General features: G+C 30.2%; 1 protein-coding gene across 1 annotated transcript in view; it reads left to right on the forward strand.

The window, feature by feature from the left end:
* UTRN (utrophin) overlaps positions 1–14,675 on the forward strand; it is a 559,804-nt gene that overhangs the window by 186,063 nt on the left and 359,066 nt on the right. Inside the window, exons 39-40 of the mRNA XM_051997902.1 lie at positions 12,771–12,965; positions 14,366–14,395. Coding sequence (XP_051853862.1) covers positions 12,771–12,965; positions 14,366–14,395 — 225 coding nt within the window. The remainder of the gene's footprint in view (positions 1–12,770; positions 12,966–14,365; positions 14,396–14,675) is intronic.

Below are 14,675 nucleotides of genomic sequence, written 5' to 3' on the forward strand. Positions count from 1 at the left end.
TGTCACCTGTTAATTTGATTTGAATTGCTTAAAACAAACAATTCAATTAGATGACCTTTAACATTTTTAATTATATGAGTCTCTGAATGGAAATCAAAATCTAGGAACTGAACCCTTGAGAACCTCTTGGTATTAATTTGGGTACAATATTCTGACTGCCTCCTTGCCTGAAGTATAAATGGAGGCACATTCAATTTTTTGGGGAGCATCAACAGTTTTAGAAAGAGGAAAAATAGTAGCATTTTCTTAAATAGCATTAAAAATAGTTAAAATATTAACTGTGAGAAAATCTTATCCATCAGTATACATACACACAGATAAGTAGTTGTATATGTATAGGCAAGTTTATGAAATGGTTGATAAAAGCTTATTTTAAAGAGAGAATTGCTTTTTAATATATTGGAAGTTTCAGAATTTTTTGAGTAAGCAAAGTTACTTAAAATGATCAACAATCAGAAATATTTTTATATAAATAATCAGAAAATGACAGGACATATCATTTCAGTGCCCTTTCTATTTAATCCAGACTTTTGAAGTAAAAGCTACTTGAATGTTTTTTATACACAATTTATTATAAATCATAATTCGGATATCTGCACTTTCTAATTTACATTAAAACTCTTTTAAATAGGGTTTTTTGCTAATACTCCTTTAATTTTATTTTTCTTTTTGAATTTCTAGCATCTAACAACGTCTGATGTTTAATAATGATATTTATCTGATTGATCAAATAAAACTCATTCTCAAACCTTTTTTTTTTCTCACCAAGTCTTGTCACATAGAAAAAGTGTTGAATTAACCATTTTGCAGATCTGGGACCAGGCAGTTTGTTCCAGGTTCATAGTTTTAATCTTGCTTAATTAGATTCAATAAATTACCTTTTTTTGGTATCCTGGGAAGGTTAATGTAGAGTTTTCTCAGCTTGCAAGTAAAACTAAAAAGGTTGTTGCAATTCTCTTTGATTCACTTCATTGATTATTATGTTACTTTATTATTTTATTCAACCTTTAAAAGGGCATAATTCATTTGTGTAATTGTAGTATCTGGTTCGTGGTTATTAGTTTTAGGTTTATGTACAGTTACTTCTGTTTGCTATTGAATGTCTTGTTTAGGAAAACATTTTAAAAGTTTTCCTTCTTCAAAACAGATTGTAAAAATTTCAGTTTCAAAAGTTTACCAAAAGGCAATGTGGCTTCATATTCAGGAAGATCTACATATACTGACTTTCCATTATATAACTGGCTAAAAGTTTAAACTTTTGACTTCCCCTAGCTTGTTTAAAAATTGCAAGAACAATTGTTAATCTATCTGGTAATTTACATGGTTATATATAATTTTGTATATGGGAAATTCCCAATCCCAATGAAATGAAGTCTTGGCAAATGGTACAGATGATTAATTCAGTATTACTTTTTTAAAAAAACAGTGGAAGTCCCTTGATGCCTAGCGGAATGATGTGTATATAATAAAGAGTCCACAATCAGTTTGTTGAATTGAACTGAATTTCAGGCTTTAGTTTTTCTATCAGATAGATGAAATCATTGCCAAGACCTTTTCTGGCTTCAAAGTTCTAACCTTTTTTTCTTTTGCCAAATTATACAATAGAGCAATTTGTCTACTAAGGAAGGTCAATAATTGATCAAATTTCCTCATTTGAATTGGGTAAATTAACTAACATATGAATAAATATATTAATTTCCTTAAAAACTGCATTTAATCTAGTTATTTTCTTTGAGAAGTAGCTTTTTGAAATTAATTCAAAATAACAAATAACCTTTTCTATTATTATTGGAGATGTTAAGCAATGATTATTATAAGATTTTCCCTTTTCTTTTTAAAATCTCTTTTGTGCTAGAGTTATTTGACAGTTTGAATTATAAGCACGAAGTTTGTTTCCTGAAATTCTTAATCAAAGACTTTATTTACCATTTTGTAGATAGAAAGTCAGCATACGATATCAGTGACATGTTAAAAAACAAATGAATAAATCTAGAAATGGTACTAAACTTTGAATCAGTCTTAAAGGAAATTGATAAAAATACTGATTTAATATGGAAGATTAATTGGGAGAAGTTTTAGTGGAGGTGAAAATCTGACATATGTCCCATTCAAACTTGAAAGTATTCTATATGCAAGCTCACTCTAGCATCCTTACTTAGTTACTGCTGTTCTGGAGCTCCCTTGTAGATTGTAATAAGTCAAGTTACTTTTAGAAATGTGTTAAATAAGAGGAATAACATTAGCAATTTGTTAGTATTATTAAATATATTTCCCTTTTATGTTAAATACTGTTGTTTTACCTATTTAATTTGTGTCCCATTCCCCAATAGTCAATGATTGTGAGGAAGTACTTTGATGTTGAGTCCTTGGCAAAAAAAAATTTACACCGATATAATTTGTCCAGATTTCCCTTTTAGTGGTGATTATGGCTTTTAAAGGTGATTTAAATACTTGTACCAAAACTTATATTTTTCAACATGAATATTATTAACTCTACTTTTTTGTGTAACAATTTTATTAAATTATGCTCTTTTAAAACATTGATTATAGGTTATCATAGTCTTTAAAACTTAGAAAGCATTTGTAATTATAATTAGGATATAATTTACAATTTTAGTTGTACTACAGTTTATAACTGTCAAAATAAATATTAACTTTTTTTCATAACGTGTCAAATTATATTCTTTTCTAATGTTCTAAGTTCTTTTTTTTCATATTTAAAGCAAAGGTAATTTATAGCTATACAATGTTGGCTTGATAATAATTTCAGTTTTTAGAAAGTAGGAATCTGGTTTTTGATCCTGACCAATGAATATTGTTGCCCAAATAGAAATGACATACATTTTTGGAGTAATTGACTAAACATTCTTTACTTCAGAAGGAAGGGAATTATGTATGTTGTATACTTGGGGATTTAGTAGTAGGGATTCTAAAGTATTAAAAGAAAGATAGGTAAAATCCCATAGCTTAAGGTAATAAGAAGAGAGAAATTAGTTCAAGAATGATGCTTTCAGGGATCCAGGCTTTTAGGTTAAAATAAAATTTCTTATTAAAAATAGGAAGGAAGAATGGAAGTCTGAATAGGATAATAATACAGGTTTGAGAGAAAGCAAATCTTATTTTACTTTGCTCCTTTATTTCCCCTTTTTTTCCCCTGTCATGAAGAATGATGTTTGCTTGATGACATAGAGAACAAATGGTTAATTGGGAATTATAAACTGGAGTAAATGGAGAAATTGTGATGTTACATCAAATTGCCCTTAATTATTATGAGGAATTAGGTCTAGATTAACTATGCCTGAGTGTGTTAGAAGAGTTAGCTAATAGGTTTGCTGAAATGTTGTTAGTGATTATAAAAATTATGATTAATAGGAGAAATTCTGGGACACTAGTTGTTTAAATGTCTCAGCTTAAGACAACAACATCAAAGAATTAAACCTTTGGCATATTCTTAACTCAATGAAATCAGTTGCAAAAATATAGTGGTACTCAAAGGGGAAATGATCTAACTGTGTTAGAGGACTTCATGTATCAAATGAGATATATAAAATGCTTTGTAAACTCTGAAGTGCTATATAAATGTTAATTATCCAATGGAGAAATGAGTACAAAAATATTTAGTGCTATGAACCAGATATTATGCTAAGGTTGAGGACTAGAAAAACAAGGAAGCATGATAGTTTTTTTTTTTTTTAATATATTCAAGCAGCTTCTATTCTAATATGTGAAGGCAATTCTTATAGCTGAGTAGTTACCATGGTGGAGTATTTTGTACAGGAAAGTCATTGAGATGGTGACTATAATCATAGAACAATTCCTCCTTTCCAGCAATGATAATTTTGATTTGATCATTTTTCTTGGAGTTAAGAGTTGCAAAGTTGAGGAAAGTTACTTGTGTGTCATTTGGCCTGAAGAGGTCTATGAAATAACAGGATGGATTTGAGTTCCATCAATTTTTGATAATTGATTAGCATTCAGAAGTATATAATTAGCCTTCAAATCCCACCTGATTTTCTATCCCAGCATAGAAGTTTGAGTTGGTAGTTTAAGGTAGAGGCTGGAACACATGATGATGGCTGATTGAAAGTAACTGAGAAATAGTTTGGTCCGTTACGGTTATCAACTAGCTATGGTAAATACTTAAGTGAAATACTGCCAATGAAGATAGGAACTTGAATTTTGCCATGGATTTAGCAGTGTGACATGGAAGAATGAAAAGGTATGGAATCTTAAGTTGCATTTGATAGTAGAACGATGTCCACATTCCTGTAGTCAGGAATGGTACTTATTGATGTACTTCCCTCTTGCCATAATATCTTTCTTGTCAGGATTTTTTGTCTTTTTGCTCATTTTTTAAAGTTGAGTTTTGCTTCCAGGGTATAAGGGCCCTGTTCCAAGCTTCTTTTTCTAGGGCAGAAGGGTCTATTCACTGGCTTTTTACACTAGGGTCTGAGGTGACCCCAGCCTAGTTGTGGCTATTGTGCTTAGGTCCTGAGGCTGGCAATTTACCTTTTGCTTTGGGGCTGAAGACCTCATATCTGCTGTGTTCTTGGCCTGCTGAGTCAGAATTGAGGGGTCATGGTTGCTTATCTCTGGTGTAGCTAAGGGCCTCTCCCTGACTTGCTCACACCCTGGCTACATTGGGTTGCACTACTCTTTTACCCAAGTGAGAAAGACCTTTCCTGAAATCTTTCTAGGCTGGAAAATTATTTTACTCCCATCTTTTGGTGAATTCTCTTACTCCAGAATTTGTTTAAACATTTGATTTAATATCTCTGAAGGAAACTGGAGAGAGCTCTGGCAACTTCTTGGCTTTTCTCTACCATCTAGTCATTATTTTTCTAGCCAAATTATGTGTGTATATCTATATGTAATGTATGTGTATATGTAAATATATGTGTGTGTGTATCTTCTTTTCTTTTGTATTTTATCCTGATGGTAATACTTAATGAGCTTTTAAGAGTCTGAGGTTTAGTAAAATAGTTTTCATGCTTTTGAGGCAGCTTTCTGATACTAGGGTATCTGAATTTTCTTGTCATAGGCTTCCAGAATAGATCAAAATTGTAGGAAAAAATCAAATGTCAGTTATTACAGTTGGAACTTTGGGAAATCTCTTCAGCTTGGTTAGTTTTTATATCTTTTTTATGGGGGAATTTTCTTAAGTGTATAATTAGTCTTCAAATCCCAACTGATTTTTCAGGGTAGTATTTTCAATAGTATGAGTTTCAGACTGAAGCAGTATTTGAGTAAAAGCGAGGTGTTTTTTTTTTTTAACCCTAAAGAGCTCTCATTCCAATTTGCATAGTAAGAGATGTTTACAGACTGTAATATTAACTTCCTTTGTATATATGGATTTTATATCATTTTACATTAAATATCTAGAATGGGATATAGTTTTGACATTGCAGTTTGTACTAATATTAACTTACTTGAATTTACATAAAAAGATTGAGAGTCATATGAACTTGATGTGAATATTATAAATATAGGGAAATGTTTTTGTAATATAGACTACCTAAAAATATAAATCATTCTGATAAGGAATAAATGAGGAGAACCAGAGTGGTGTGAGAATTTATAAACTATTCCTTCCCTTGTTTGGACCATGCTTTGCGGAGAATAGTTTCACATTATAGGTAATAGTTCTTTGAAAAAGACAGCTATAATTATGTATGGTTCAATATTTTTATTTTCTTAATCTCTTCCTTTTTGAGCCTGAGATTGTCCTCTCCTTCCCAGCCTTTACTTGACAACCTTGAGTTAGTTAACTGAATAAATTGAAATCATTTGAATTAAATTTCTTCTTCTATTTTCATCACAGAAATCCTTGACATTTTCCCCCTCTTCTTTCTTTCCCTTAGTTTTTGACAGAGATGACCCTTTTTTGCAAAGCCAATACTTAAGCATATGAAATTGATCCTTTTTCCTCACATCATTTCTAGCAGATTACATCCTTAGTTATTTTAACTAATTTTGAGTTTTGAACTGCTTTCTAGCAATGATTTCCTTCCCTACAACTTTCAAATGAACCTGTCTCACCAGTTCTTAAAAATCCTTGAATATATCCCCTTAAACTACTGTTCTGTTTCGTTTTCCTTTCATAGCCAAATTGCTTGTAAAAAGTTGTCTATATTCACTTTTCCACATCCTCCTTACTGTTCAATTCTTGCTGACTTTGAACTTAATTTGACTCAACTAGATCTATCCTCTCCAAAATTATTAGTCATCTCTCTTTAAAATGTTTGGCAAAAATAATTTTCTTTTTCTGTTCCTTCCTGTACCATTGAGTTAAAATAAAGAAAGAGAAAAAAGAAAACATCTGTGACAAATAATGTATAATCAAGTAAGATAACTTCCTAAAAGACTGTGTCTTATTTTGCATTCTCAGTATCACCTATCAGGATTTGTATTCATCAGATTTATCTTTTTTAAAGTTGTTCAATATTTTTATTACAAAAAAATTTTTTTTGGTGAGGCAATTGAGTTAAAGTAACTTGCCCAGGATCACACAGCCAGCAAACATTAAGTATCTGAGGTCAAATTTGAACTCAAGTTCTCCCAACTTCAAGACCAGTACTCCATTTATTGTGCCATCTAACTGCTCCCATTATAAATATTTTTGTGTACTGCACTCTCCACGATGTTGTTGTTGTTGTTGTTGTTTTTGTCATGTATTTCATCATTTCTTATGATACAAATGTTATTTTATTCATATAGATATTAATTTTGTTTCAGCCATTTTCTATTTGATAAACATTTCCTTTTTCCAGTTGGTTCTCTTTCCTTTTTGGGTTTTTTATGACACTGCTATGTACTGGTGTGTGTCCTTTGCTGACTCCTCATTCCTAATTTACACCCAAACTGTGAATGTTCCCTGTGATTCTGTTGAAGGCTTTTTTTTCCCTCTATATTTTCTTTTTGTAAATCCCTCAGATTTTATGAGTTTAGCTTATCTGCTCTAGGAGATAATTCTAAGATTTACATATCCAGTCATAATCTTACCTTTAAGCTCCAACCCCATGTCACCATTTATTTGCCAAAGAGGTTAAATGAGTTTCCCCTAAAGTCACTTTATGAATAAGTAGAATTGTATTTCAGCTCCAGGTCTTTGAATCCTGGCCTTTTCAACATCCAAACAAAAAACAAAAACTGGTAAATTAAAGTTTTACAATTTTTGCATTCTATTTGCTTTATTAGTTTCCACTGTTCATTTTCTGAAGTGCATTTAAACTATATCTGAATCGACACAAATTTTCCTTTTCTGGATCTCCTTTAATATGACATCTGCTGCATAAAAAGAAGGACATTGCCTAAGTCCATCAGTAACAATTTAAAAGTACCTGTTATGTGTCATGTTTCTACTATTTATTAAAATGCTCTGACATTATAAATTTTCCTCTGACTTTTTCTGACTTGGGTTCCTTATAAATTTTCCTCTTTCATAAATGCACTGAATTATTTCCCTAATCCAAAAACTATTATATAATTCTTACTGCCTTATATAAATAATAAAACCTAAAATATATTATGATCCTTTATATTACGAATCTTCTTCAAAAATAAATTACCAGAAGGTAATAGCTGGATAAGATCTTCGAGGACATTTTGATTGATGACTGTGAGAAAGAGCTATTTGGAGCCTCTGTCAACATATTAAATAAAAATTGTTCTCATCTAAATTGTTTTTAAAGTATGAATAGAAACAGTAGCAGACTTAATAAATTTGACTTAAGTTTAATATGGAACTTTATTTGTGTAGCAAAAATTGACGCCATTATATCATCTTTGGATTTGTATCTCAAAACTTTGAAATCCTCTAGAATGGTGAGATTAGAGCTTCAGTTTCATTTTAAATAAACCTTTGTATACGTTCTATAGAATAATAGTTCTTACCTGAAACACTAGTGTAGATTTTTTTCGTAATTATCCTTGAAAATAAATCTGCCACCATTTAGTCACAGTAGAAGGAGAAATAACCAGTTAATTAACTCCATTCCAAGTACATGTATGGTAGGAGATTATTGAATCTTATGCTTACTATCCTTCTGGCTTAGCTAGGGACAATTATTTCCTGAAGGAGATGACCTCTGTATTAGGTCATAATTAATGTATTCTGCCAGGTGAAAATATTGCAGAGGTTAAAATCTGTATCTTTAAATTATTCAGAGTACTAGAGATCTAAAAGCAGTTGAGACTTTAGTGCTAATTTGATCTAACCCTCTTATTTTACAAATGAAATACTTGAACTTCCAAATGACTTGTTCACAAAGAAAATTGAAGGCTGGAACAATGTAGTATTTGATAAATAAAAGTGAACTGAGATTCAGTGAACTTGACTGAATCTTCTTTCTCTGATTTATTTTTTCTGTAATGTTGGGTCAAATCACTCAATCTCTTTGGGCCTCAATTTTCTTTAAATATAACTTGAGGTTGTACTATTTTGGAGGTTAGGTTATTTTGGATTCTTCCAGCTGTAATTCTAGTTTGTGACTTAAAAAAGCTATGAACATGGATTCTGTTTCTTAAAATCATATATTCTCTCAACTGCTTATGTTATTACTCTTATCTCCCCTTTTGCCTTGGAATTAAAAAAAAAAGAAAGAAAATTGACATATATATAATATAATATAAATAAATAAAATTCAAGGTAAAATATTCTGGCAGGTACTTTTAAGCTTATATACTATTATATCAGTGATGAAGATTTTTCTCTTGTTCAGATTTTTGAATAAATGAAAGAAATATATTTTTAATTTTAATACTCATATCCACTTCTGAACTGAAATATATACAAACACATATATACACTCATACATACAAAGCCACATTTCTTGATATGTAATATGTGAATTCAGCATTATTTTCTGTTTGATTGATATAAAATATTGGGGATGCAACATAGGTCTCATTGATTGTTTGGTCTAATGGCAGGAATACTGCATTTGAAATCAAAGGAACTGGACTGAAAATCTGTATTTTCTATTTAAAAACTCTGTGACTTTGATCAGCTAATTTTATCTTCTTCTACCTTGATTTATTCATCTGTAAAATGAGATAATTGAACTAGATGACATATAAGATGCCTTCTAGGTCTAAATCTTGGACCTTATTCTATGATTATTTGTCTTGAGAGTTTGAATGAATACCTGAATTACATAGATCTGTTAAATCATCTATTATTGAAACTATGTATCCTTTTTAAGGGTGGTGGTGGTATTTATTAATATTTTAATTATTAACTAAAGCCTATAACTATTTGAATACTTTTGGATTTCTTACTTTTACACCATAATCATTGCCCAGTATGCTTTCTCCACTTTGTAATATAATTCTGTATGATAGCATACCATGCTTTGTATCTATTGTTTCCAATTTCTTTTGTGGAGAAAGAAAATAGATTTCATGGATCAAGATTGAATAATAACAATTGATCAGAGTGTTTCAGCATAGGTTTAGTTTATTCATTTTATAGTCTTGGTTTTTTTTTTTTTTTTTTGGTTCTTTTTATTATATTTTGCATCAGTTCTCTAACTTCTTCCTATATAGCACAGTTGTTTTCTACTCTACTTAAATGCCATAGGTTGTAGGGCCTTTTCTAAGTTGCAAAGCACTCATTTTTTCTAGCACCACTTTTTTTTTTTCTACTAGAAAATAGTGCTATTATAAATATTTGGATACATATGAGACCTTTTTCTTCTTAACCTATTTTGAATAATACTCAGAAGTAGGATTACTAGTTTAAAGTCACTTAAAAAACAAACAAACCAGAAATACAAAAGGGTCAATGAAAAAGAAGGGTAATATTTGTTCACCACAGTTAAAAGTAAGCCTACTTTTTTGTTTGCCTCTGGTGATATTCCTCCGTGTTCAACATTTCTATTCAGTTTGTTCAACCAACTTTGTCTATAGGGGAGTAATAGAACACAAGCATTTTCTTTTTCTTAGTCACCATAAAAAGAATTGCTATAAATATTTTTGTACAAATAAGTCCTTTATCTTTGGAATACAAACCTCTAGCGGTGGTATTGCTGGTTCAAAATATATGCATAATTTTACAGCCCATTGGGTAGAGTTTCAAATTGCTTTCCAGAATGAGTTGGATCAATTTACAACTTCAGCAGTGTATTACTGTCTCAGTTTTTTCACATCCCTTCCAGTATAGATCATTTTCCTTTTCCCTCTTATTAGCCAATATGATAGATATTAGATATGGTACCTTAGAGTTGTTTTAAACTATTTAAACATTCTTCTAATCAGTAGTGATTTAGAGCATTTTTTCATGTCTATAGATAGTTTTGATTTCTTCTTTTGGAAAATGTTCATATTCTTCAGCCATTTTATCAATTGAAGGATGACTTGTATTCTTATAAATTGCTAGTCATCTCTCTTTACAAAATTGTGACTCAATTGTTGATATGTTTGAAAAATGAGACCTTTGTCAAAGATACTTGAGAAAGTTTCTCCCAATTTTCTTCTTTACTTATAATTTTAGTTGCATTGGGTTTGTTTATGCAAAAATGGATAAAATTAGCTATTTTATATTTTCTTTGGTGCTAAATTCTTCCTTTATCCATAGATCTGACAGTTAAATTATTCCATGGTGTCTTAATTTTCTCATGGTATCATCTTTTACGTATAAAGTCATATACTCATTTTGACTTTATCTTGGTATATGATGTGAGATGCCGATCCATACCTAATTTCTGCCATACTGTTTTCTAGTGTTCCCTACAGTTTTTGTCAAATGATGTATTTTTGTTCTAGAAGCTAGGATCTTTGAGTTTATTACATAGTAGGATGGTTATGGTCATTTATTATATGTAATTTCTACCTGATCTATTTCATTTATCCACCAGTTTATTTCTTAACCAGTACCATATTGTTTTGATAATTATAGCTTTATAATCGAATTTGAGATCTTACAACTAAATCACCCTCTACATTTTTCATTGATTCTCTTGAGTTTTTGTTCTTCCAGATGAATTTTGTTATTATTTCTTCTGTCCTTAAAAAATATTTTTGATAGTTTAATGAATGTCACTGAATAAATTATTTAGGTGGAATTATCTCAGCCTACCCATGAGTAATTAATATCTAATTGTTTAGAAATAGGTTTATTTGTGTGAAAAGTATTTTAATGTAGTTATGTTCATATAAGCATCTCACTTTATCTTGGTAGGTAGATTATGGAGATTTTTATATTGTCTATAGTTATTTTAAACAGAGTTTCTATTTGTATTTTCTTACTGAGTGACTTTGGTCGTAACTTTCTACTGTTAATTTCTTTTTGTTTGTTTTATGTTCCTATTTTTTCTACCTCTTGTGATTGGTGTTTTTATGGTGTTCTCTGATCCTGCACTTTCCTAAAGGAGCAATTTCTATCTGGGATTAGGGAAGAGTTCATGAAAAGATAGTATTTATTTGCTCATAGCTTTAAAGTAAGATTAGACTTTCAGCTGGTACAGGGGTTGGTGAAGACTTTCCTGATATTAGGGGATTATGTTGTTAAGGTATAGAAGTGAAGAAGCATGGGAAGATGATTTTGAATGTTATTTTAGTAGAATATTGACTAGTAGTGGCCAAATTATTATTGCTTGAAGGCCCAATTCCTCCTGCTACCTCTTTTTGTGGAGTCTTTTCACTAACATTCGGTTTACTTATAGGCCATATAAAAATATGGACTGGATTTGTCCTCCAAATCATACTTTTCCCAGTTTTAAGAAGTTGTTTAGGAAAGCAGTAGGTATAAATGGAAAGATGATAGAAAATTGATTTTACCTTTATCCTTTTGTCTTGCTCTACTATACTTCCTTTGGAGGCAATATGAATTAATAAATTTTCAACTCAAATTTCAAATTTTCAATTACAGAAAGCCAAATGTAAGAAAAGGGAAAGGCAGTTGTCATAATCCATTGGGAAGTTTTATGTAGCCTTCCTTGTATTAGAGACCCCACCAGATACACCTACGAAAAGGAATTCAACCTCAGAGTTTCTTGATGAAACAGAGAAGTGCACAGAGAGGAGCGTTCTACTACCTGAAAAACTTTTTTTCTTTTAAAGAAGAAAAAACAACCCAATGATCTGTCCACCCTGATTTTATTTGTGTGATGCTGACATCAAAAGAAAAGTTATTTGAGGGAGGAATTGTTAGAAAAGTTAAAAATCTGTTTTACCATTCTCAGTTTCTCTTTTATAGTAATAATTTCTAAAGAAAGGTAGTTAAGGAATTTATCTAAAGCCATACTAAAGTATATTACATTTTTGGCAAAGTATTATTGAAGGGTTTGAAAAGTTTTATAAGTTGGATTAAAAATGGGGAATGATGGAAGCAAGTTTTCATTTTCAAATGTACTTGAGTGGGCAGTATAGTAATATTTACATTCTGTTTTGTACTCTTTCAAATTAATACAGAAATAAGATTGTTACTTTGCAACAGTGCAAATTTTTAATACTAGGGTACTTAATATTAGGGTATTTGTATATGCAGTGTTGATTTTATCAATAGGTCTATATTTCTAACATTTTGCTTTTTGTTAAATATATTGTTTTTAAATTGTTAATGTGTTTTGCATACCACCATTTTGGTTTGATAGAATGTAAGCTTCTTGTGAATATAGTTTGTTTTATTTTATTTTGTACACTTAGCACAGTGCCTACTACATTGTAGGAACTTAAAAGTCAGATTTTTTTGTTAGTTTTTTGGAACATATGTATACAATGTTTTCCCTTTAGGTTAGTATGCATTTAATATATTTCTTTTCTTTCTGCAGGCAAGCCCTGTTCAGCAAAGAGTAACAGTTGATCATTGTCCATCTGGAATTAAATCAGCACCTCTGCCTCTCGATTATCTTGCTGAAATTAACAAAGTTTTACTTTCCATGGCGGATGTTGAACTGTTATTCAATTCTCCAGATCTCAACACTGGCATTTATAAACGATTTTCTTTGCAGGAAAATTCATTGAAGGTAAATTTCAACATTATATTTAAAGAGAAGCCATAAAATGACTTATTAAGATGACACTCTGTTTAAGTGGACACTTATTATTTAATCTGCAGCGTAATAAAATGGCATCCAAAAAAAAGTGGTATAATAAACCTGCCTATCTCTTCTATGTAAATAATGTTATACTTCTTAAAATTTTATAGATGAAACATTATTTATATACACAAACTTTATAAACCTTTGCAGATGAATGAACCTGCCAAATGCAATTGCTAGTCAGTTGATAGAGAAATGTCCTATATAATATTAACTCTCATAATTGCAGGGTTGACAGTTATTTGGATAACACTGTAAGGAAATTTTTGTATGGATGTGTTAGAAGCATTTTGAGTTTTTTAATATAGAAAATAGTTCTTTTATGAATTATTTAATGAATTTATGATTAGCTGGAAATTATTGCTCTATTTTTCATGAATTTTCTAAAAAAGTATTATACATTGGTAATGATTAAAATTTTAATGAAGTAAATGAGTTAATTTAATAATGAGTTAAAATTTTATGACACTTTAAGATCTCCAAAGCAGGTTACATATGTAATTCACTTGTATTACTATAGTCACCCTTTGAGATATTCTATTCCTGTTTACAGATGAGCAAACTAAGAGATGAATTAAAAGTCAAATAGATAATAAGGGACATTTAAAACTATAATAACATTAAGACATTTATTAAACATTTTTATGTCCTTGACACAGTGTTAAATGCTGGGATGTCTTAAAAATAAATGGAACAGTCCCTTTGTTTAAGTAATGTAAAGACTAATAAGAGAAAGCAACACATAAAGAAGAAGAAAAAAATTATGACTATGTTGTGTGAGGAACATGTAGTAGCCTGAAAAGAGATGTTTGGAAATAGATGTGGAAAACGTGTTCTAGGCAAAATCAGATAAAAACTGGGCCTCCTGGGAATGGAATTCATGTTTTCATTGGAGAGATTACAGGGAAGAAATAAAGATGGTGATCATTGTAAAGAAATCACTACAGAATTCATTTATAACAATAGCAAGAACTGGAGTGAAATGTATTATTTTTCATACTTGTTAGCATTCAGTAGCACATCATATGAAAAACTACAAATTCAAAGCAAAATCATCAGGAAGGTTTTTAGTCATGTAATTATAGGCATGAAAGAAAACTGAGTTTATTTAATCCATAGCTAGTCAGAGGTAGAACTAGGTCTGGAATCCATACTTCTTAACTTCTAATCTAGTCTTTCCAGCAATGTGGGATACTAGAGATTACATTATTATTTACACAAATTAAAGCTTTCTTCCATTAAGAAGATTTTTTAATCTAATTTTTAAAATTCAATGTATTAAATACAGAGCAAAGAAATTTTAATGTCAGTAAATTTTTGCACAGGTTGGATATATGAACCATCCCCTTGACGAGGTAAGAGAGCATATTAACTATTGCCTCAATCAATTTTATATGTGTGTATATAGCATACTCACATATATGCATGTCCATATATAGCAAAAATATATATGGACATATATCTTAATTTCTTTGAATATTATTCTTTACCAATAATTGATCATTTCATCTGTTTCTTTTACTTATGATTTTGTTGTATTTTTGATTTTACTTGGTTTTAAAATGGTATATACACTATGCTTCCCTCCTATCTACCCCTCTAATAGTAATATTATCTATACTTTAAAAACACTAA

Source organism: Antechinus flavipes, chromosome 4 (genome assembly GCF_016432865.1).
Source record: "Antechinus flavipes isolate AdamAnt ecotype Samford, QLD, Australia chromosome 4, AdamAnt_v2, whole genome shotgun sequence".
Lineage (NCBI taxonomy): Eukaryota > Metazoa > Chordata > Mammalia > Dasyuromorphia > Dasyuridae > Antechinus > Antechinus flavipes.